Source organism: Filicampus tigris, chromosome 7, assembly GCF_054856515.1.
Source record: "Filicampus tigris isolate MCC_2025a chromosome 7, RoL_Ftig_1.0, whole genome shotgun sequence".
Taxonomy (NCBI): domain Eukaryota; kingdom Metazoa; phylum Chordata; class Actinopteri; order Syngnathiformes; family Syngnathidae; genus Filicampus; species Filicampus tigris.
In genome coordinates, this window is record NC_141223.1 from 19,119,320 (window position 1) to 19,143,025 (window position 23,706).

General features: G+C 40.8%; 1 protein-coding gene across 2 annotated transcripts; it reads left to right on the top strand.

Annotated features, from left to right (window-relative positions):
- The first annotated feature begins 363 nt into the window (after positions 1–363).
- col26a1 (collagen, type XXVI, alpha 1) lies at positions 364–23,420 on the top strand. Of its 2 annotated transcripts, XM_086035973.1 has the most exons (15): positions 364–445; positions 660–744; positions 2,169–2,291; positions 2,416–2,519; positions 12,989–13,050; positions 13,126–13,228; positions 14,411–14,509; positions 14,585–14,719; positions 18,584–18,652; positions 18,745–18,797; positions 18,878–18,940; positions 19,256–19,291; positions 19,368–19,412; positions 20,820–20,904; positions 23,071–23,420. In XM_086035973.1, exons 1-15 carry the CDS (start codon positions 379–381, stop codon positions 23,196–23,198), a joined length of 1,257 nt encoding a protein of 418 aa, XP_085892099.1. In that variant the 5' UTR covers positions 364–378; the 3' UTR covers positions 23,199–23,420. The 2 variants fall into 2 exon arrangements, with proteins under 2 accessions (XP_085892099.1, XP_085892098.1); XM_086035972.1 differs by lacking the exon at positions 364–445 and having other exon boundaries at positions 459–744.
- Positions 23,421–23,706: the final 286 nt, after the last annotated feature.

Below are 23,706 nucleotides of genomic sequence, written 5' to 3' on the forward strand. Positions count from 1 at the left end.
GCATCTTTATGGGTTCAAAGGCGTGGAATTGGTGCCTTTTGTGTCACATCATCCCCCAAAATGACAAGAAGTGGTTTTGGTTCCCACGTTCATTTCGAATGAGAGTCCTGTAATTAGACGTTTACTTACACGCTGGGTGTTTTTTTCCCTTCAAATAAATTAATCCAATTTTCTAAGTTTATAGGGATGAAATTGGTGATGAAATTTTGTGTCACATTAGTCTCGGGAATGACAAGAAGTGGTTTTGGTTCACATGTTTATTCCTAATAAGGTTCCTGTAATTAAACAGTGACTTACAGTGGCTTTTACGCACTGGGTTCAGCCCTTGACTTGCATCCAAGGCGCCTTTTATGCACCGTGGATATTTGACTCCGCACAATGTGTCACACGTCAGAAAGCCGCATTGTACTACAGTATATAGGAAGAGGCTGTGTGACAGTCAGAGGTATTACACTTCATTTCAAGCCGGCGAACTGCATGACCACCGCGCGTTTACATACCTTTTTAATTTACTAGGACGTCTTATCCGCAGCATTTACACCAGCGATACACTTAAAAAATGCCAACCAAAATGGCTTCGGTGTTTTTGTATACGTTTTGCACGTGGACGTGTTTATTCGGGGTATCGCTGGGAACAGGTTTTGTTTATCGGCTTCCAGGCATCACCGTGCAGCGGCAGCGCGTCGTACCTGTACAGGAGCTGAGTGTCCCCATTGGACCGCCCGGTAGCGGATCCCAAATCAGGTGAGAACACCTGCACATCTTGTAATGCTTGTATTTGGATAATTGTGTTATGTACACCAGCGGTGATACTTCCACTGCATTTTATTATTTTTGGGAGGGGAACAATGTCCTCTACCATTGAGAAACAGACAGTTAATGCCAACCAATGTATATCGACTACAAATCCCATAATGCATTTGGATGGCTGGTCGAGGCGCCATACTGCAATACTGTACAGTATTAGGTGTGCCAATGGGCAACTACCGATACTTTTTAATAGTTGGGTGACTTGCTACATCCGAAAGACTTAAATGTTTTTTTTTGTTGTTGTTGATTTTTATTTTGGGGGGCGGGGGTATAATTTAATTGAACCCTACGACAGAATTTGGTCAGTTTATAGGTGAATATAAAATATCTGTTAAGTGCACAAAATCATCCATTAAGAACAAATTACATCACGGACAGTGTTAAAAACTATTTCTTAAAAAAAATTTTATATAAAAAAAAAGCTTAGTTGTGCGGATGAGCTTGACCCTATACCAGGTGATTTTGGGCGAGAGGAGCAGTACACCCTGGTGGACTGGTCGCCAGTCAATCGCAGGGCACGTAGATAATTAAGCATTCACACTCACATTCACATCTATGGGCAATTTAGAGTCTTCACAGTTAACCTAACATGCATGTTTTTATCTCGAACACGCAAACTCCACACAGGAAAGCTTGAGCCGAGATTCCAACTCAAACTTCAGAACTGTGAGGTAGACCTGCTAACCACTAGACCAGAGGTCACCAATGTGTTGTCCGCGGGCACCAGGTAGCCCACATGGACCACATGAGTGGCCCACAGAGCTGCTCTAGAAACACCTAACCAGTGATGGGGCATTGTGATTTTCTAGGAATGTTGTAGATGTGGTCATTTGAAAATTTGAACACTGGCAGAGGTTTGTAGATAGTTAGTGTTGCCTGTTGATAATCATTATCTAAAGATTGAAAGCACAGCGTGGAGAGTCTCTGTTGCCATAATGCGCAAGTGCAGTCAGTGAATGGGGCGATTGATCATTGCCGACAGCCTCTCAAAATATCCACACTCTGTTCTCATTCTGACTGGAGTTCTCTTTTTTTTGTGGAAATCCGCTTCTTCCTTGACAATTGCACCATGTTTTTATGGTTCATCAAAAAATAATAGTGTTTGGTATGTGGAAACTCATAATCTGATACAGGTTTGCAGTGTTTACATTGCAGCATGTCAGAAGATGTGCGGTGCTAAATCGCTTGGTGTGTGGCAAAGAATCACCAACTGTAATTTTTTCGCAAAGGTTAATTTCAGTTGCATTCAGCCGCGTCGGTGCTTAAGCTCACAATCTCCCATGATGTGCACAACAATTTCAAACTGCACACTGAACTGAGTATTTTGCAAACCGCTTCTCTGTCATCCTGTACCTTAGGAACTGGTGTCAGTATACCGTTTCCAAGACGGTGTCCTGCCAGGTGCACAATGGAAGCCAAGCCACTGTGCAGAGGGTGCTTCAAACCTGCCGGTGGCCTGCAACTTGTTCCAAGGTTCTAAGGTACTACAGCCCTGCGCTTCTGTCACGCTTTTCCTCGTTTTTTATGTTGGACATATTTTATTTATGTCCTTGTAAATAATAATAAATAATAATAAAGTGAGTTTTATGTTTTGTTTCCAATCAGCTACAGGACCGTCGTCAGACCATCTTTCATGGTCTCCTACAAGCAAGTGACTGCATTGGAGTGGAGGTGCTGCCCCGGGTTTTTTGGCAAGGACTGCCGTGAAGGTGAGATGATTATTATTTGGTTCCTCCGCCTTTAAAAAAAAATACAACGCAGGAAGAACACAGTGTGTGTTTAAGAGTGTCTGAAGGCTACATCCGACTTTTTGAGAGCGCCAGGAGGTTTCCTGAGCTTCATTTAATGTCCGTCGTTGTGTAGCTCGCTAGTTGTGCTACTGCACAGGTGGTCCCTTGATATGACTGCTTGTTTGAATCAAATCTGTTTCGGATTACCTTTAGGAACATAGACATTTAAAAACTGCTTTCTGTACTCTCGCTGCATATGCAAGACTCACGTAATACACAGCTCTGTTCAAGATTGATATTGTTGGAGTCGAATGAGTAATCGAATGAATGAAAAACAGTGGAATGTCCAGCAGCGCAGTATAAAAAAGAGTTGTGGTAGTACTCTTTAATGATGGCCACTGCTGCTCTTGGATACCACAGACCACAAACGGTGCGCCCACTAACGACCAAGCCAGTCAGCTTGAAGAAAGTGTGGAACAGTCTGGTGTATATATATATATATATATATATGGAGGTTGTTGATACCCCTGGTTATGCCTACAAAGCAGTGTACAAGGTCAATTGAAACCTTGCATATGAGTTTTAAATTATGAATCGATGGTACATCGTTGGAGGAAGCGAATTTGTATGTGTATTATGTGTGGCTTATAAACTGGTGGGGAAAAAAAATCATCTAATCAGTTTGTGCATCTTATTTAGCGGTACGCTCGACTGACCAAATTTTGTGGTAATTCAATTCACATTATTTTCTATGGGACACAATTGGAGGTCAACCAGCATTCCAAAACAGATTGTGTTCAACCTTAGACATTGTGCAGTTGTTATACATAATTGTGTTCTCAAAGCACTGGCATGGCCTGCTCAAAGGAGGTAATAATGACCTCAAAACTCAAATTTTGCATGTTGGTCATAGTTAGCATTGTTGGACTTGGAAAGCCATGATTTTGGCTAGCCCTAAGAAAGCACACTTCAGCTAACAGAATCAAGAGAGACTTTATTACATAGCCGTTGGAAGCGATATTTATGTTGGGTCGGAGATGATTTCACACAAAGATTAACACATGGTTATATCCACTCTTTCTGTAATACCAGCGATTATGGTTCACTTGAGACCAAAGTGGCTGCAGAAGTGTGAAGAAGTATTATGGCTGTTTGTTTAAGGCTTGACTAAACTGATTTACACTCTCTAAATTGCCATAGAGTGCAGAGTAAATTATTGCCATCTGGACGGCTGGTACACTATGTTGGATTTTGTTAATTATGCCTTTTTAAAACAGAATCTGATGTCATTGACAATTGCACAGTGAGGACCAGCAAAGGAGAAGGGAACATATACATGAAGGTGTTCTTATGTCACAGTCCCCCAGCTGCCACAAAAAGCGCGGCTGTCGGTTCTACGGAAATGTGTCCTCGCTCATATGGCAATAGGCGTGTGAAACATACAGTCTATATATAAAGCCGACCCCCTGTTCGAATGCAAGATTTTTGTGACTGAGGCCAAAAAGCAGAATAGTGCTTCAGAATCAACGACATTTTGTTTCGTGGTAGCTTCAAGAGTTTGATTCTGGAAGTAGTCATGCTGTAGTGTACATGTCGATGCAGACGGCAGAAGTTGGCCATGTCGGGGCCATGAGCCAGCGGTTTAATCAGGACAATAGCCTTGTCCAATGAAGATGACCTCATCATCTCTGGTTCTGGTTTGATGGGATTTTAGCTCCACTTCAGAGGCCCCAGACACTCCAAGAAATGTAAAGAAAGAGCACTTTAAAATGGCCATTATTTGTTTTTTTTTGTTTTTTTCACAAAATCCAATTTCAGATTTGAATGGATTTTCTTCCCATTTTTGTAATGTAAACTGTACAGGTGAGGCAAGGCAACCTAGGCAAAATACTTGCGGGAAAACGATACCTAGGATAAAAATAAAATGTTCCAAATTTGTTGATAAATCATCGCTTTTGCAACGTTTAAAAGGTCACCATGTTTTTGTGTTTCAATGTTCAGCACAATTGCCTTCCATTAGGCTGCTTTCCAGTCATACGGAAAATGATTCCACTCGTGTTGTTTGTTAATGGGAATTAAAGTCTCAAGTGCCTTTTTTTCTAAATAGTCACCAGAAGGGTCGGAAAAGTCTCTAAATATAGCGAATAATTCGGTAACTTGGCAACACTGACTATGCTTTTGTAAACCAGCTCCACTGTTTGCAGCCATGTCATTAGTGTAAGCAGTGCATGTCGGCTGGGACGCACTTTGAACTAAGGGAACTGAAAAGAAAAAAAATATGCTTTTAAATCAACATTCCTTGAAGTATCTAAGATGTTTTGTACAATCTCTGAGGTTATTTTCAGACATTGTGTGTTGTATCTTTTAGTCACAAGGATATTCATAAATCGTTTGAACGTGATTGAGGGCTGCATCAGTTGCTTAGCTTTGCAAGGAGTCCTTGACCGAAATTGTTCCTGCCTCTGTAGCGTCTTTGATATTATCTTCAAAGGTCTCAAATTTGCGGGTTGACTTTTACTCCCCAATCCGTGTCTGTGCTGTTCATACAGAATGGAGGGAAAAGCAGAAATGGTTTAATAGGCAGTTTTCAAGGAGCTAATGATTCATTTTGTGTGCTATCTTCCTGTTCCAATTGGAAGATGCTTCTACAATACTTGACCTGTCTTTCTTGTCTATGACCCATGATGTATCATTTTATCATCTACTAGATCAGGCATGTCCAAAATCCAGCCCGGGGGGCCAAATGCAGCCTCTGGCATAAAATTAACTCATTCAGTACCAGACCTTTTCAGAACCTCTGTGAAATGACGTATAAATATGTCATTGGGATAGAATGAGTTAATAATGAGTGGCCCGTCAGTAGTTGACCACAGTACAAAATACGCATGTTAAAAAATGCTATTTTAAATTTCACCACCAGATGGCAGCAGACCTGTGGCTCCCCTCCTGGTTGCTTTTGGAAATACGCCGCGAGCACGCTGTGCCTCTCCAAACACACCACTCTCAAAGTCATGTTAGGTGTCACAGTGTTCACCTTGCTGCATGACCTATTGTGTGGCCCTTTCAAGCCCATTTCGAAAATAGAGACTGTCGTGAAGAAAAACATAACAGAGAGAGCTGTTGCTTTCAGGACAAGTGCATATTGTCATATTTTTTCATCAAAATGCAAATCAACCGTCTTCCGAGTTCGCTAAGAGACTGTGGCTGTTTTCAAGAAATTCAATACCAAGAGTCACTAGCAGACGAAACGTGCAAACGACAACAAGGTGACTGGCACTTGAATCTTAATGGTCGGCCCCCACTTTCACACATTTGCACCTCATCAAATCCGTCCCTCTTTGCAAAAAGTTTGGACACCTCTGATCTAGATTAAACAAGGTCATTTTCTTCCACATGGAATATGGATCTGAGTGGGTAAATGTTCAGAGCCTCAATGATGTAAGAGTTTGGTCGTGAGAAGTGATGGCCACGCCGAAGATGGAGGGTTTTTTCGATCGTCTTGAAGTCTTCCAAAGGAGCATACGGACTAGAGGGCTACTTGATCATGGGTTTGGCCCCAAAAAACGTCTTGGAATTTGGAACTTTAGAAGCATTTTGTCATTAATGGCGTTAGATGTGAATAAAATGAAGCATGACATATTAGGAAATCTAGATGTGTCTTAGTTGTCCCGTCCAAAGTATTCCATAGAGGCTTGCGGATTATTTCTAAGGACTAGCAGACCTCGTTGGTGGTTCCCAATTGTGAGCCCCGAGGACCGTACCAATTATTGCAGTGTCACATTTCTCCACCTTTGAGGAAATCGAAAAGCTTTAAGTCTGGAATGGATTCTCTGGCCAGTTCCTGACCTCCAGATTTAAAAGGAACAATGCAATTTCCTTGCTGCTTTTCATGTACCGTATCTAACTTCCTATATCCTGTAGATAACCTTCTCTCTGCTCATTATGGTAAAGCGATAAAACAGATGCATATCCCACATGTGCTTCTGTAGACCGCAACTTCGAAATGTGAGGATATGAGTGATGTTTCTATTACATCGCCGGTTGTGCTCGCATATAGGTCAGACGGTAACCTTTAACCTGCTAAAGCTCAGCTGTTCACACTCTCATGTGCCTGATGGATGATGTTCCTCTCCGTGCTCCTTCTGTGTTTTCCATTCCTTTCAACGGCTTCTCATTGGGTCCTCCCAGCGCCTAATGACGGCTTTGCTTTTGTTCCTCCACTTGAGTTAAGCTGGTTAAGTTCCCAAAAAAAGATTCTTGGAAAAGTCTATGAGTATGATAAGAGCCATATGTGTGCATAAAATGTTATCTCTGATAGTTTTTTTTTTTTGTAGTCAAAACAGGCTGGGAACTTTGCCTGTTAATATGTGAGGGAATTGTTTGCTGATTCCAACCCCCTTTGGAAAACTGCCGCTTCCAAGTTTGGAAGTTGTTTGTCAGTTTTCCTTTTGTATCAGGATTTTTGAAATAGTCTAACCTTTCATCTTATGTGAAATGTAAATGAAATCCATGTGGGCTTTTGGTGGATTTTACTGCTGGAGCATTCCTCTGGAACCAGAAACCTTCAGATTTGTCAGTTGTGATCGTAGGAATGAGCATAATTTATCTGTCCCTCAAAAAGTCCCTCAACGGGGGATTGCGCCGTTGAAAGGTTTGGAAACCTTTGGTCGAAGCAGCCGGCAGGTTTACGCTTTACAACACTGATGACGGTCACTTGCAAAATATGCAAGTCTATCCTCAGATACAATAAAAGCCAAGTGAAATAGAAAAAAGGAAAGAGAGAAATGCTTTACGTTATGCTATAGAACGCAAGATGAGACAGGCTGGCTTATTCAAGAGAAACATGTGCGGGTCAATCAAAATATGTCTTTACCGAAGAACCAGTCTGTGGTGCAAAAAAAGATTGGAGAAAACGCTACTGTAATCAAAAAATATCAGTGACGTAATCGATTAATTGACGTCAACTGTAATTTGATCACATTAGTGTTGACTATAAAAAGATATATAGTTGATATTGATACCATATGGGTGATGTAAAGCACTACTGGTCACTCATTGGTGGAGCAAATTGTGAGAAATGGCCAATATAAACACACAAGCCGCTTCTCAATTTGCGTTCTTGTCCGTTCTTACGTCCTCGTGATCTCGTGAAACGTCATCAGTCGCGACCCACTTACTCTTTCAATTGAAAGTACGAATAAACCAAAAATGCGCAGAATACCCGCACGTAGTTCTTGTCAGCTAGTTTAAACCAATGCTGCATCGGTTGGCTTGGCTAGGAAAATATCCCAAGATGCATTTTGTGCTGCCATCACAGAAATACATCAGAGACCGGGGGGGGGTAGTTAACAAGTCCACAGCCGTTCCAATTTACAATGTAACTATCATGTTCTTTGGAAGAACATTATCACGTACGTTCTTAGGAAGACCGCACTTGGCAAGTTTACGAGACCGTACACTGCGTTCTTCATATTGGGAAATGGCCACAGTCTAACATTAGCTTACCTTGGACGATACTCCACAATCTCCGCTTTGCTGTAGTGGTCTGTTTTCTTGCTGCTATCAGTGCCCTTTTGGATGAAACTCATCTCCGTAAACAAGAAACCAATAGTGGCGACCCTCTTATTGTTGTTTGTCTCATTCTGGCTGATGCTTTCACTACTGCGTTTTTTTTGTTTTGCAGTTTTTCGTTTTACCCGTTTGAAGTAAAAAACAGACGGGCCCAAACCCAGCTGTTGTTGTGAAGTTGAAAGCAGAATTTCTGACTTGCTTTTTCTCAAAATGGGCCTTTTTGACATGAAAGTAGTTGCAGTGTGCCAGTCTTCACTCTTCCGTCCCCACCCTTTGTAAAATCAATCGAACCGCAATAAGCTCGCCTTTTGATTCCGTTCTGTCATGGCTGCTGCTCCCCTGCGGAACCACGCAAGATCGTGCCATTAAAAGATGAGTGCATGTCTGCACCATCAGGCCCATCCGTCTCCTCCTGCGGTTGAAGTCTTGAAAGGCTGGCGGACGGTGCCAGATGATGAGATGATTGGCATCGGGGTTAATTTGTCATTGCATCACGTCTAGCAAAATGTTTGTGAAGTCTCCTTTTATTGAAATGGTGTGTGACCTGTCAAGCGGTATCATGGCGCTGATGCTGAATGGTGCCAGTGTGGTCTCGCAGGCATCTTGGTTTTCAGAAATAGTGCTTTCAACTCTGTCACATTGAGGAGAAAATGGGTGTGACCAAAAGAGCTTGTGACAGCGTGATTTGTGTTTGTCTGTCAGGATGTGTGTAGGTGTGTGTGTGTGTGTGTGTGTGTGTGTGTGCGTGCGTGCGTGCGTGTGTGTATTCATGCCAGCTGGTCTTGATGCCAAGCAATAGTTGACCACTGGGTGGTTGGGGCCTCTGTGGGATGCAGCCAGTCTTCCTGGAGGTTGTCTGCGGTTCTCTGATCTATATTCAGGTCTGATGGAGCAAATATTGAAGCCTCAACACTTGGGCTGCGGTGTACTCTGTGAAATATCCACTGCTGTCCTTTTACACTGCAAATTCCAATGTAGTGGTACAGATGATTCATCCAATCAGTCTACACCAGGGGTGTCCGAACTTTTTGTAATGAGGGATGATTTAGCCCGACATTCTTTTTTACATGGAGCGCCAATAAATCCAAGCACATTTTCCCAAACCAGTCTGCTTTTCGTTTTTGACTTTATTTAAATTCCAAGATTCTTAAGCACTCTTGTCTTTTGGTCCATTTGAAACATGACATATCACCGGCAAATAAATGTTCACTTGACTTTTAGATTTAAAAACAGGGGAATAAGTAACATTATTCACTAGTGAAAATTACATTTCAAACATGAATAACAACTGGCAATTAAATGTAATTGAACTTTTTAATTCAATAACAGGGAAATATTGTAAAAAAAAACCAACCAAAAAACACATCATATTCACTAGTAGAGGCCATGGTTAATTTCAAACATGGCATATTGTTGGAAATAAATGTTCACAGGGCATATTGTTGAAAATAAATGTTTAAAAACAGGAAAATAGTAACCATCAACGTGCAAATGAGGCAGACACAGTTGTTGCGTATTTCAGTGAGAAAATAAACCAATTTCCACCTTTCCTTAATTGTCGGCCCTCGCTGTCAACTTTCCTTAATTTTTTATATTCATTGTCTCCATTTTAGAAAGGAAAAAGGTCATACAGGGTTATGGAGTTGGACAGAGTGCCGCTGACCTCTTGTGTGTAAATGTGAAATTACATTTAGAGTGTATTTTATATACTTGTCAACAGAGGCTGTGGGCCGGACAAAATTTGACCGTGGGCCGCATTTGGCCCCCAGGCCGGACTTTGGATATGTCTGGTCAACACTTTGGGTATTTCAAGAGTCTCCAATCTCGTTTACACTCTGACTACGGTCCTACTATTTTCTCTCAGCTGTTTATCACCTAAGAGTAATATTGATTTGGCTTACGATTCTCAGTACTATGCACAGATTCGTAGTTTTGTTGTACCCATTTACATTTGTGATTTAGTTCTTAGTCCTGTGCCAATTGTTCTCGACATACAGTATCTTTTTTTGGGAGGTCACTGATAGTGTAATGGTACACACGCCTGAGTTGTGTGCGGGCAGCGTGGGATCGATTCCCGCTCAGTGACGGTGTCTGTGTGTGCCCTGCGACTGGCTGGCGACCAGTTCGGGGTGTAGTCTGCCTTCGCCCGTTGACGGCTGGGATAGGCTCCAGCACCTCCCCGCGACCCTGTATAGGATATGCGGTTTGGAAGATGACATATTTTTGGGGTTTATTTGGCTTCTCACTAAACACAACCCAATTGGAATTCTTATCCCATGAGTTGAGTCCCGTCCAAGAAAAATAGCGCTGCCTTCTGTTGCCTTGTTGTCGGTATGGACCCTATAGCTGCGGTCTCATTGTAAACATCAGCATGAACACAAGGGAAGTTTGGTTTTCTAACCCGACATAATTAAATTCCAAGCCCAGTAATGGAAATCCCTTTGGTAAACATACTGCCTTTTTTCTGTCTCTGTTTCAGATGTATGCTAGCTTGACGTTTTTTTCCTCATGTTTTGCTTTTGTGTATGTTTTTATGGTGTAATAACATATGGCTGCCTCTGGATAAGACAAGTTAGTCCATTAGCACTGAAGAAAGAGGAAATCATTCATGAGGCAGAGACACTTGTTTCTCTTTTGATAGATACCTCACCTGAACTTGAAGTATAGCAGACATTAGCTTTTTTACACAAATGGCAATATTTTATCCACCCACGCCTTTTACCCAGAACTCAAATATTGCTGCATTTGTGTGCGTGGGTTGATGATGGCTAACTCTCCCAAGCCCGTGCTGCCACTTCGACGACTTTCGATCGCAGCAGAGCCTCTGCGCAGCCAGTCACAACAAACAGCCTCGGTGGGGTCGCCCCTTCCCTCTGCGGTTGACCAGTCTTCAGTGTTTGGGTTGATGAATCCTTTGGAATGCGAGCCATTTGAGCTGTTGATTGTCGCTTCCGCTTGTGGCCGCGTTCCAAAGGAGGGATTGAAGAAGTCGAACCGAGGCATTGAGAAACCACACCCATGAACATCCAGAACACCACAGGACTGGATCAACCATGCCGGGGGACCCATAGCCGCGAGGCTACGCGGCATCCTATTTCAGCGAAGCCGAAACCTCAGTAGCCACTGTTAGCGTCCCGTACGCTGCGGTCACAGATGCCGATTTAGGCAGAGCACAGCCATTGGGGTCGTTTTTGTTGATGCGTTATTTATGAGCGCCAGTTGTTTCTCCTTCCTGCTTTCTCAGCTATGACCACAATGTGGGTGGGTCCCATCTTGGGGACTGACAGCTGACATTCCAGACTTGAGCCAAAGACCAGAGAAACCTATTTATGAAATGTAAGGTTTTCCTGTGGACCGGCACTGTTATGTGCTCATAAAGGCCATTCGTGTCAATAAACATTGTAAAGCTGTGTTTCCTTACTAAAGGTGTTCTTGATAGCATATACCGGTGCTGTTCTTACATTTTTAGATGCTTCAGAAAACAGGTGAACTGTGATTGCTTGTTACCTGAGCACTGAGCAACTGTGATGTCATATTCAGTCGACAGAAGTGACAAAATGGACGGCCCCCCCGAGATAGTTAGAAATGGGTGGATTTTGCTTCTTAACTCATATTCCACAAACGCAATTGTAATCAAAATCAATCAAAATGTTTAGACTAGTGGTCCATACTGCATATAATTGTAAAGAACATTTTTGGGTTGACTTCCGCTTTAAAAAAAAAAAAAAAAGTATAACTTAATATACTGTAGGTAACAACTTAAAGGGGAAGTCAACGCAAACATTTTAAAAAAACATGTTCTATGCAAACCCACTAGTTGAAATTCTGATAAATATTGCATTTGTGGAATAAGTGTTAATCCACCCGTTTTTAGCCATCGCTGGGGTCGGCCATTTTGTCTTCTGTCGACTGTAAATGACACCACAACTGCTCACAACGACCAATCACAGCTCAGATTCGCAACACAGGTCAGCCGTGATTGGTTGTTGTGAGCAGCTGTGATGTCATTTTCAGTCGACTGAAGACAAAATGGCCACCCCTAGAGATGGCTAAAAACGAGTGTATTTTGCTGTTTAATTTATATTGCACAAACACAAAATTAATCAGAATGCCGTGTTTCAACTAGTGGGCCTGCTGGGAACATACTCTTGAAAAAAATATGTTTGGGTTGACGTCCGCTTTAAGAAGTCTGACAATCTACCCCGATAACTGTACTTTATCTAAAGTGCTGTATTTTGTTGTACGATGTCGTTAATGTCCTGTGTCTGTATAGCTGAGGCTTTTCCCATGAGGAAGAAGCGATGTATTAATGATGACTCACTCTCGCACAAAGCAATAACACCCGTTTATGTTTAAATCATGTCCTGACAGTTGGACGAGGCGGTATATTAGATGAAACATCGCCACACTTACTCCTGAGGCCATTGCCAGGAAGGAACACCTCATTTGTTTGAACCGTGCCTTTAAATATATGTTTTTGTTTGCCTTGTGGCCATGCAAAAATATCACCGAGTGTGTGGATGTGCCTGTGGTTCCATGTGCTACACAGAGCACAGCGGGTTTTAGTTTTTGCCGACAGACTGAAAACACGCCAAGTCAGGAGACAAGCAGGTGTGCACGCCGGGCTTCAGTGTATTGTGTCAAAGCAAGAGTGCAAGAGAAATGTAATGAAATAATATTTATTCTGCGAGTGAGTGACATGATTTTAGGAGGAATTCCTAATAAGCTCTCGGGTCAGGGCCGCCGATGACGGGCATTGTTCTTGTGTGTCTTGGCCGGTCTTCCCGATGCAGCTGCTGCCGTCAGGAGTGAGTAAGGAATGGGAAAAGCGTGAAATTGTTTAATCCACCAACTCCTCTTTTTTTTTCTGTCTGCAGAGTGCATGAACTGCACCACATTCAGCGACATGAGCGTCAGAATCAACAGCATCGAGTCGCAGGTAAACAGCCAGCGAACTGGGCAAGGAGATTGTGAGCGCTCATGAAACTGACTTTTTCTGCTCCTTTTGTGATAGCTCAAGCTGTTAGAAGGACTGAGTTTGCCATCACCAACTGTCATCAGGCCAGCACAGGGATCAGCTGACAACGAGGTGGATGCACCGCTCCCAACTCCGCGATGTATGTACACACATCACTGAAACGTACTTTTAAAAACGATTGAATATATAAACGTGGACTGGGTGGTTAACCGGTTTTATTGATAAATTTGAGTTCATTTCTCAGGATGATTGCTTTTTATTTTTTCCTCCGGCTTCTGTAGATCAAAGTGCATCCTCTCTGATGCGAACGGCTTTCATTACCAACAAGTCATGCTGGGCAATTATAATCGATTGAGTTTTGGGGTCAGGCCAATTTAATTTTATTTATATATTTTATTATTATTATTGAAAATTTATAAAAGTTTAGTCAATGTTGTGAATTTTCTGACCCATTTAGTGACTAGTTTTCAAAGACTGATTAGTAACGCTGGTTGTTATCTATTGATCAGTTTTAATTTTTGTTTTTTAATAGAAAAATAAATCTTAGCTTCTTTACTTTTGTGCACTGTTTGCATTAACAGCGCGACAGCGAACAGACAGGCAGTAGTTTACAAATGCAGTCAATGTTGCGACTTTTCCAACCTTTGTAGGGATTAGTTGTCAGAAGAATGTCAAGTAGGGCCAGGGCATTATAATTGATTAATCAAGTTTTTGGGTTGGGGCGATTTCTTTTTGTCAAAGGAAAAAAAAAGTCCAAAACATATATACTTTTTATCTTAATGTCTTCTTTTGTTCAAAGCATGTCATCACTGTCGTGCTCTTAAATTTATAGCATGACCAAATAGAAAGGTACCAGTTTACAAAAACACTGTCAAACTTAATTTGAATAATGCCGGTGTCATTTTGGGGAAAAATTGATTACAAATGAAATGAAGATTTTTTGTGAAAAAAAATCAACTATATCGCCCAGCCAGTTTCCTTGTAGTAACTAATGTAACTTGAATTAAATCGCCATCATAAAACTTTTATAAACCTTTTAATAGCACTACTGTCACCTAGTGGTATTTTATAGATATTGCTGGAATTGTGGAAAGACGTGTATCGTTTTTGCATTAGTATGTCCTTGGTAATCTAATAATAACATTAACAGCAATGTGTGTAATAAATTGATACTCATCTGTATTGCTCATTCTGCACTCGACCACTGCCATAAGTGACACCATGCAAAAATAGCCCCCCAAAAAATACACTGCTCACTGAGACGAAGCCTCAGCAAAAGGTCCCCCCCGACATACTGTAAACAGATATATCCGTTAAACAGCTACATGTGATTGCGAAGTAGTACCAGGGCCCGCCGGACCACCAGGCACGCCCGGACCTCGGGGTCCACCAGGGAGAAAAGGCCTTCCCGGCGTCATCGGTAAGACATCGTTCAAATTTGATGTGTTTTGGGGAAGGAGGATCATCTGTTCAACGTATTATTGTTGATGTTTAGGCCCGAAAGGGGACAAAGGTCTACAGGGTGAAGGGGGTCTCCCCGGCCCACCTGGTCCACCTGGTCCTCCAGCTCCTCCTTCCCGGTCTTCTATCGTACACGTGAGAGGGGATGTATTTCAAGTGGATGATGAAGGTGAGAACATCACGCTCAGACTTACGGTGCCCAACCGTTCCTGCTGTTCACTCATTCATACTCTGACGCGGGAAAAAATAAAAGCGTATGACTGGAAAAGAGTTTCCAGTTGGAAACGACAAGAGCAGCCGTCTTAAACGAGCAATGTGTCGTACGCATTTAGCGAAGTACGCCTTTACTAGGGAAGCGCTGGCGCTCGTTGAGTTTAATTGTTCCCGTGTGCTTAGCTGACGTAGCTGTGCCACACTTTACAGCAGCCTGACTGAAGACCACCAACAACAATGGGGCTGAAGGCCAAGTTTAAAATCACAATCATCCGCTCTGACAGATGCAAATCAATATAGCCCTCAATCGATTTAAAATGCGATTACTTTTTTCAAGGTCCTATTGCCGTGTGTTTTTTAACACCAGCAACACCAGTTTACAATATCGTTGCTGTGAAGTGTGTTTTTCTCTTTAATTTATTATTTTGGTCATATTGTACTGAGCAGTGAGGACAGAGACCTGTCTACAGCATTACCACGCCGCAATAAATTCCATTTCCAATTCTCAGATGGTTATCATCACATTTCTGCTGATAGATATCACAGGCATCCTTCTTTGGGGGGTTTCCACTATAGAAAATCAAGAAAAAAGTGTGTTGTGTGACTTTAGAGGCATAATAGCAACACTTTTTACACTAATATTACAGTCATTTTTAATATTTTGCTCAGTATCTCATTATGTATACAGGGAATGGTTTCACAAATCAAATTTTTTTCCCCCATGACAGTCCTTACAATACCTTTTCATTAATGAAGGGCACATGGCGAAATAGTGGTTAGTTAGCATATCAGCCTCACGGTTTGACGATCAGGACACAGTTTCGCATTCTGGCTTCCTTCCACATTGCAAAAATATGTTTGGTGTGTGCCCTGGGTGGGTCCAGGATGTACCTTGCCGTCAGCTGGAATAGACTCCAGCTCACTCATAACCCAAATGAGGACAAAGAGCTATAAAAACTAGATGGATGGATGTGTGGAATAGTCTTCAGTTTTCACGATGACGTCATGCTTACTTTACACTATAAAAAGGTCTACATTCATTCATCCTGTGGTACTAGTACCACTAGTGGTATGTGAAAGAATCAACGCCAAAGTACAGTAAGTTGTATTTAACTTTTTAGTACAATACATTTGCATTCATCCAGTTTTGGGATTTCCTATATTCAAATGCAGTGTCGCTATATAAATAAAATGGTATTGTATTGTATTGTGTTAATATTTAAACGCTGCTCAAATGTATTTTTTAGGAATAAAACCTTTGCCTTGTTTTTGATGAACACTTAGACCTAATACACCACTGTAGGTTAATGTTGGTCATGATGGTAGTAACCGGCGGGGTCCGACTTTTTTTTAATAAAGTGGTACTTGGTGTCAAACGTTTGAGAACAATAGAAAATGAGTAATCCTAACAAGTTGCATTGTGAGTGTGACCGCTAGAAGGCAGCAGACATCCATGTGTCACGCTCCTGTGGTCGACTTGCTCTGATTAAGCTGTGTCTGCCTCTGTGAGCCTACAACTGTGTCTGCGGGTCTGGAACAATGCAGATTTGGGTCTGCGGGACCATGTTAGCTTCAGGGGGAATCAAGCGGCTGTAAATCGGCCCTAATTTGTTAGCTGTCAGCACAACATTGTGCGTTTCGGGGAACACGTCGTGGCCCGCGGCCAGCGAGGGAGGGGGAGATGGCCTGCCACTCATGTTAAGTTTATTGGCGAGGCTTCCAGGTTGGAACAGAGTGGAACATAAGAAAATGACTTCCAGAGGAAAATCTGCTTCTTTTTTTCCCCCGTGGACTCCAGCCATCATGTAACAGCACAGCCTCGACATGGGGCAAGCAGAGCATATGCTTAAGTGAGGAGGAAGTGGGAGTGGGGGGTGGCTTTTTTTTTCAAGCTTTCTTTAACACATTTTATATGCTGAGAACAAGGCGCCGGTTCCAACTCTTGTTTTCTTTGAAAACACACCATGTCCGAGTGTCTGATAGGCCGTTTAATGAGCGCCGGCTTGGATTGTCCTGCTGCCGCTGTCAGTCACTGTCACAGTGGGAATAATGTCACATCAATAGTGACTCTTATCATCTCAAATCTTCTGTTATCGTAATTAATGTTTTGGCTCTCCACGCTGGGGCGGAGAACTCGCTGCCCCTGGGCCGTACACACAACCCACAGAGAGTTTTTGAACCGACCCGCTGCGTATTTGTAAAAACAAATAAAGACTCAGAGGGCCTCTTCGGAAATGCCAAATACATACAACCCACAAATGATGATAATTTATGATAATGAGCACTTGACAAAACTTTGGCTGGCATACGTTTTAAAGCCCTATTTTTCTTTCCTTCTGTCACATTTGTTTTCAATAATTAGTCATGTACAAAAATAAAAGTTAATAGAACAGCCTACGCTTGGGTGGGGCGGGAAAGGAAACTATTGGACGGTCGTGAATGTTCTTTTTTTGTCACTCATTCGTGCAATTGGTACTTGGTTCCCCGACATATTGTATGGTGATCCGATGTTGTGATTATTCAGATCCCCTGGGATGTAATGTGATACACCTGGATTGTGTGCACTAGTAGACCTGCAAGTCTTAAAACTACAAAGCAACACACATACACGTTAAAATGCTACATTAAAGTCTACTAATAACAAACATTTCCTGCATAAGAAGCCATGTGACAGCAAGATGGCAAAAGAACACGTCATTCAGCTAACTTTTAATGCTTGCATAAATTACCCTGAGGGTTTGCTGCACACCGCCACAAAACCGTCACAAAATCTTTATTAACATTACAAGGCAGTGTTCTAAGTAACATTTTAGCATTCCTATCCGTCCCGCATATGTAAATAGAACTGATGAGCACTAAAACGTTTCCTTGATGGATGATACTCCTGCTTGGGAGGTGAGTCTTATCACATGAAGGCCAAAACATTGCTACACTCTAAAAAAAACAGTTGGGTTAAAAATAACACAATTTTAGGTCAAAAATGGGCCGATCCACAACTTGGATCGAATTGACCCAACTTTCTTGGTTGTTTTTGCATAAAACAACCCCAAAATTGGTAGTTTTGTACAAAACAACCTCATAAAAGGGGCTGTTTTGTACAAAACTTTGCAAGAAAGTAGGTCAAATTGACGCAAATTGTGTATTGGGCCATTTTTGAGCCAAAATTGTGTTATTTTTAACCCAACTGTTTTTAGAGTGTACCTTTCCTCTTAAAATTGCTACGTTTAATTCTTTATTTTTTTATTCTTGTGCAAAAATATTTTGCTAGTGTCTATTTCCTGGTGAAAATGTATAGTAAAGCAGATCTAAAAAGTCTACACACCCCTCTCCAAATGCCATGTTTTTGTGGTATAAAAATGAGCCCAAGATAAGTCATTCCAAAACCTTTGATTAACCCCAAATGAAAATCAGCTCTTTGAGTAGGGGTGTGTAGACTTTTTATATCCATGGTATGTATTTCAAGGGTCCTGGACATGACAAAAGAAAACTAATCTTAGCTTTTCCTGGAAAGTTAGAAAACATTAGCTCCTCACCAGTTTCAATCATGACAGGACGCAATAATATAAGTCTGAAGGACATATAGTATGCCGAAAATTTAACGGGAGGTCGGCTATTTTGGTTTGGAGCAGTCATTTTGGACAAATTCCAGGGTTTGTGCTTTGACCAACTTCTATTAGGGATGTTTGATTTTGAGGATCGCTGCTAAAAATGAAGTTGCGGGTGTCCATTTATGTGGCCGACTCAGCCATAATGTACGGCTTTCGAGTCCCATCTGGTTCTTGGTTATCATCGCATTTGCGCTTGTTGTGTTTCTCTCCAGACGGAGAGTACATCCGTCTAAATGGCCCCCCTGGTCCGCCCGGTCCCCCCGGCCCACCCGGCCCTCAAGGTACAACCGTCATCCAGGAGCCGCCACATTAGTATTACCTTAGCATTAATACACAATAATATCAATAATTGTGGACAAATGACTATGAACAGGTCCTTTGGGACCGAGGGGCCCCGCCGGGATTCCAGGCATACCGGGACAAAATGTGAGTGCCTTTTACTGAATATTGAACAATAAATGCGGAAATCATCATGAATATGCTTCCTTGTGTTTAATTTAAACCAGGGCAAGGACGGCGACCCCGGCCAGCCTGGGATTTCTGGACCCAGAGGTGATCCGGGGCAAAGGGTGAGGCTGATTCATTAGTACAAATGTTTGTTTTAGGATGGTTTGTGTGGCTGAACAAATTGATTGGATATTATTTCTTAGTAAATGTCACCCGAAAGGTGAAGCAGCTTTTCTTCAAAGACTCGCTCCAGCCCGTGACTAATCCTCGCCGCTCTTTGTCCAATGCCACCATGCTCCCCCTCTAGTGGGCCTCCGCCTTTAAAGCTGATCCCCAGTGCAATGATTTAAGACCGGAGGTCTGCTGAAGACCAGGACGAGTGTATAAGAACAAGGGTGCTAAAATATGTGCTCTCTTTTTCTTTATTTCTCCATCAGGGGCCTCGGGGTGAAACAGGCGAGCCGGGCATAGCTGTGAGTATACACTTGCTGCGTTATGTTAAGCAGAATCAATAAGACATGACAAGATGATGTTCTCGTTCTTTTACAGGGACAACCGGGGCTCAAAGGAGAGCCAGGTGAAAGCTTCAGTGATGTAAGAAACGTTTGCTACTCTACATGCATTTACTACTGTACATGCAGTATATTTACACTTTAGCAAAATAGTCATAAGGGTAGAGTGTAATCATGGTATAACGAGGGAAAAAAAAGTTATATGTAATATTGTAAATGTGTAATTTTACATGAATAACATTGCATTATTACACGAGGAAGAAAAATGTAATTTTTTTTACAAGTATAACATTTTACTGTAAATTTAGTGGAAGAATTTTTAATTTTACCAGACTACAATTGAAATATTGCAAGAACACCTTTGTAATGTAATGGGGAAAGACACAAATTACACTTTATGAGACAAACATTACATTATTACATTTAAAAAAAGTAATTTTACAAACAGTTACTCGAGCAGAATAAAGTCAAAATTGTATTGTAATGCAAAAAGACTCAAAACAAAATAAGGAAAAAAAAGAAATATTTCAAATGTTGTAAAAATCACATTTTTTACCAGAATAAAATCTGAATGTTGTGAGAATAAATGTGTAATATATTATGAGAAATAACTCCTAGTTGTACTAAAATACAATCATAATATTACGAGCAAAGACAAATTACCCAAATAAAGTCATAATGTCGTAATAATAAATGAGTCTTTTTACAGGCAAACACTGTTTTATGATATTACAAAAATATATTTTACAAGCACAAAATGGTAATTTCATCAGAAGAAAGTGGTCATATTGTGAGAACATGTTTGCAATATTATGAGGAACGACTGAAAACAGAAGAACAAAAAAAATCAAGTACTGCAAGTAAAAAGTCACTTTTTTTCTGGCAGAATAGTCATGATTTACAGTCAAAAATAGTCATAGAGATTGAATTTGTAAAATACTACATTTGTATGAATGCATTTCTAATGTAATTTAAGGACAGACATATACACTAGCTCTACAAATAGACTAACAGTTGGGTTAAAAGTAACACAATTTCGAGTCAAAAATGGACCGATCCACTACTTGGGTCAATTTGACCCACTTTCTTGGGTCAAATTGTCCCTATTTGTGTATTGGTCCATTTTTGAACCAAAATGGTGTTATTTTTAACCCAACTGTTTTTAGAGTGTGCATAATCAATAACATAAAACGAGAAAAGTTAGTATTTTAAAAAATTTGCAATATGATACAAGAAAATAATTATACTACTTGTACTTGGATATACTGTACTCATATTACATGGCAAAAGTCCTAATTTTACAATAGTGAAGCTGTAACATTGCAAAAGTGAATGTGCAAGAATACTAGAATTCTTTTTCTTACTATGACATGAAAAAGTTGCATTCTTGCCACAATTAAGTCTTCATATTTCAAGAATAAATATACAATATGAGAAAAGACTTGAATGGAACACACTCTCTTGTTAATTTTGACATTCTGAATTGCAGCCGGACGCGATACCACAACTCAGGGAGGCTTTGAAGATCCTGGCCGAGAGGGTCCTGATCCTGGAGCACATGATCGGCATTCACGGTGAGCAAGAAGCCAACAAAACAACAAGTCACATTTGAGTTCGCCTTCATTAAGCACAAAATTGATGTTAGAGACTAGGCGAGTGTTTGCTGTATAGAGAGTGAACATGCGCCAAGGAAAATAAATGAAAACAAAATCCCCAAATGATGTAATGGTTTCAAAATAGTGGGGGAAAATACATCCAAATAAAGATCATTGATGTATGTTAAATGCATCAGTGTGCACACCCTAAAACTTAATGTAATAATGACGCATTCAGCCGCTTTGGGTATAGGAGTCAGTCAACATGACACATACGGTATTGATGTGGTAAGAGTGCTCCAAATGTGTTTCAGTGCCAGGGCATCTCTTGTACACAGCAGGTCACCCCACAGATTTCGAATTGGATTCAGGTCTGGGTTCTGGTTTTAATGTAACCCTAACCCTAAAACGACTTAGCTCTCAAAGTATCACCGTAATGAACCGACACTGAAATACAGTCTTGTCGACTAGTTAATGTATTAACTTTACCACTATGCAATGATTCATAATTTAAAGTTTATAGCTTAAAATCGACAATTATATGCTACTAATATATTATGCTGTAGCGAGTAGCAACCTTTTAGTTGCGTTACGCAAATTGATGTTAGGTTTACGAGTTCCGACCATGAAGGTATCTAAATATGATTTAGGTCTGGGCTCTGGTTTAATTTTGTTCTGATTGAGAAGAGTGGTTCCCAAACTTCTTACACAAAGTACCACCTCAAAAATTGCGGCACTTCAAGTACCACCAGAATGACCATCTCTGAAATGCAGTCTGGTCGAATAGTCAACTAGTCGATGTGTCGACTTTACCACTGCGCAATAATTATGTTTATAGCTTAAAGTCGACAATTACACTGGTCAACCGCAAATTTGAATCAGAGATGGCCTAATGTGCCACTAAAAGTATTTTGGGCGCTGATTTAAAAAAAATGGCTTTTCTGTTTTTTTCTTGCACATCAGGTTTTTGAGATATTTTCATTTTTTATTTTTAGATTTTACCTATAAAATCTTGTGCAATTGTGCAATGTGGAGTTTACCATGCATTGTAATTAATTTAATGCTATGATATTTCAGGAAAAAAAATCCACTTGTTGCTGAACCTAACCTTCAATTCATAATACTGTATATTACTGTATTACAAATAGTTATTATATTATTACTGTTATTATGAAAGCCTCATGTGCAAGAGGAATAAACAAGGCAGATTTGAATCAGGCCCCTAAAATTAGAAAACATAGAAAAGTTTACTTGCATCTCTGATGAAAAAAAATTGTAAAAATGTCTTACTATCATTATATACTGTAGCAAGTAGCAAGCCTTGAGCGGTGTTATGTGAATTGGTGTTCGTTTTACAGGTTCCGACTGTCTATGAAGCCATGAAGGTCTCTGAATGTGATTGGATGACCAAATAGGGGGTGGGGCTAGTGCAACCAAGAACAGCGGGGAAAGTGAGTGAGTGAGTTTGTGTTGGAGGCCACAGTGCATACAGCGAGTTGACAACTGTAAGAAAAAATTAACATCAACTCAACTATCATCATCTTATCATTGACTGAAAAAAAGTCATTCAACCCCCTTTGCAGGGTTCATCAAAAACGTAGGTTTGATTTCTAAAAAGTAGATTTTATCTATTTGGTGGCCACTGTAACATTATGCACATTTGTTACATTTACAACACTGCGGTTAATTCCAGAAAAAAAAAAGTATTTTTTTTAATTATTATTATCAAATGTAACTGATTTCTCAATGACTGTGAATAGCAAAAATTAGTGAATAATCGACAATTGGATTTATAAAAAAAAAAAAGAAAGAAATTGAAGCCAATGTAATGATGCACAGTTTGAACATTTAATTCCGTGATTCTTTCATACACCACCAGAGGGAGCCTGCATAACACAAGATTAAACTCTTTCTTTGTGAAGCGGATTGTAAAGGTTATTCCTTTTATATTAGATTTATTTGATTGTTTTTTTTATTATTATTATTATTTCGGTATGTACTATATAGTTTTATTCCAGCAATTTTTTTGTAGTTTTTTTAAAAATGTTTTAGTTCATTTTAAAATGGGTTTGTTGGCTGTCTCTCACGTAACATCATATCGTTTGTGTGTTCCAATGTGACTGACGCGTCCATTTCCCCACACAGGAATCCCAGAGGGATCCGGTTATGACGTGGTTATGGACCCCCTGTCCTTGACACTGAAAAAAACCAAACGCCGCCAAGCTGTTCCCAAACCCACACCGGCGGGGATACAAAAACCATCTCCCGTTTAAGGCAATCGCAGTATATATTTTTGGCTGGATGTTTTTTTTTGCTTTTTTTTCTCACACTTTTATTGCCTTTTTATCGCCGTAAGCATCTGAGTGAGTTTGATATGATACTTCATAGTTCCTTTTTTGGCGCGGCTGTAGCAGGATTTCAGTCTACATGAGTGTAGTAGCAGCGCTTACATGGTGTCAGACAGTGAAATATAAGCCCATAAAGTGTTATGAGGGTCTTGGCTTCTTTCTTTCCACAGATAAAAGACGGCCTAGTAAACACATCAGTTTCGCTGGCTTGCGCTGGCAAAGCTCCCCAGGCTGCGATAGGAGTTTCCTGAGAGCCGGAGCCCAAAAACGTACTGTTTAGTGTCGAACACTCTCTCGCGGCATCCTCGCCATTCATCCCATGTCAGCCTGTCTAACATATTTCTTCTTTTTTTTTTTTTTTTTTTTACTCTCGTCTCTGCCTCGTTAAAGCCGAGGTAAGACATGACAGGCTGCCAGCAGTGTCTGCTTAAAA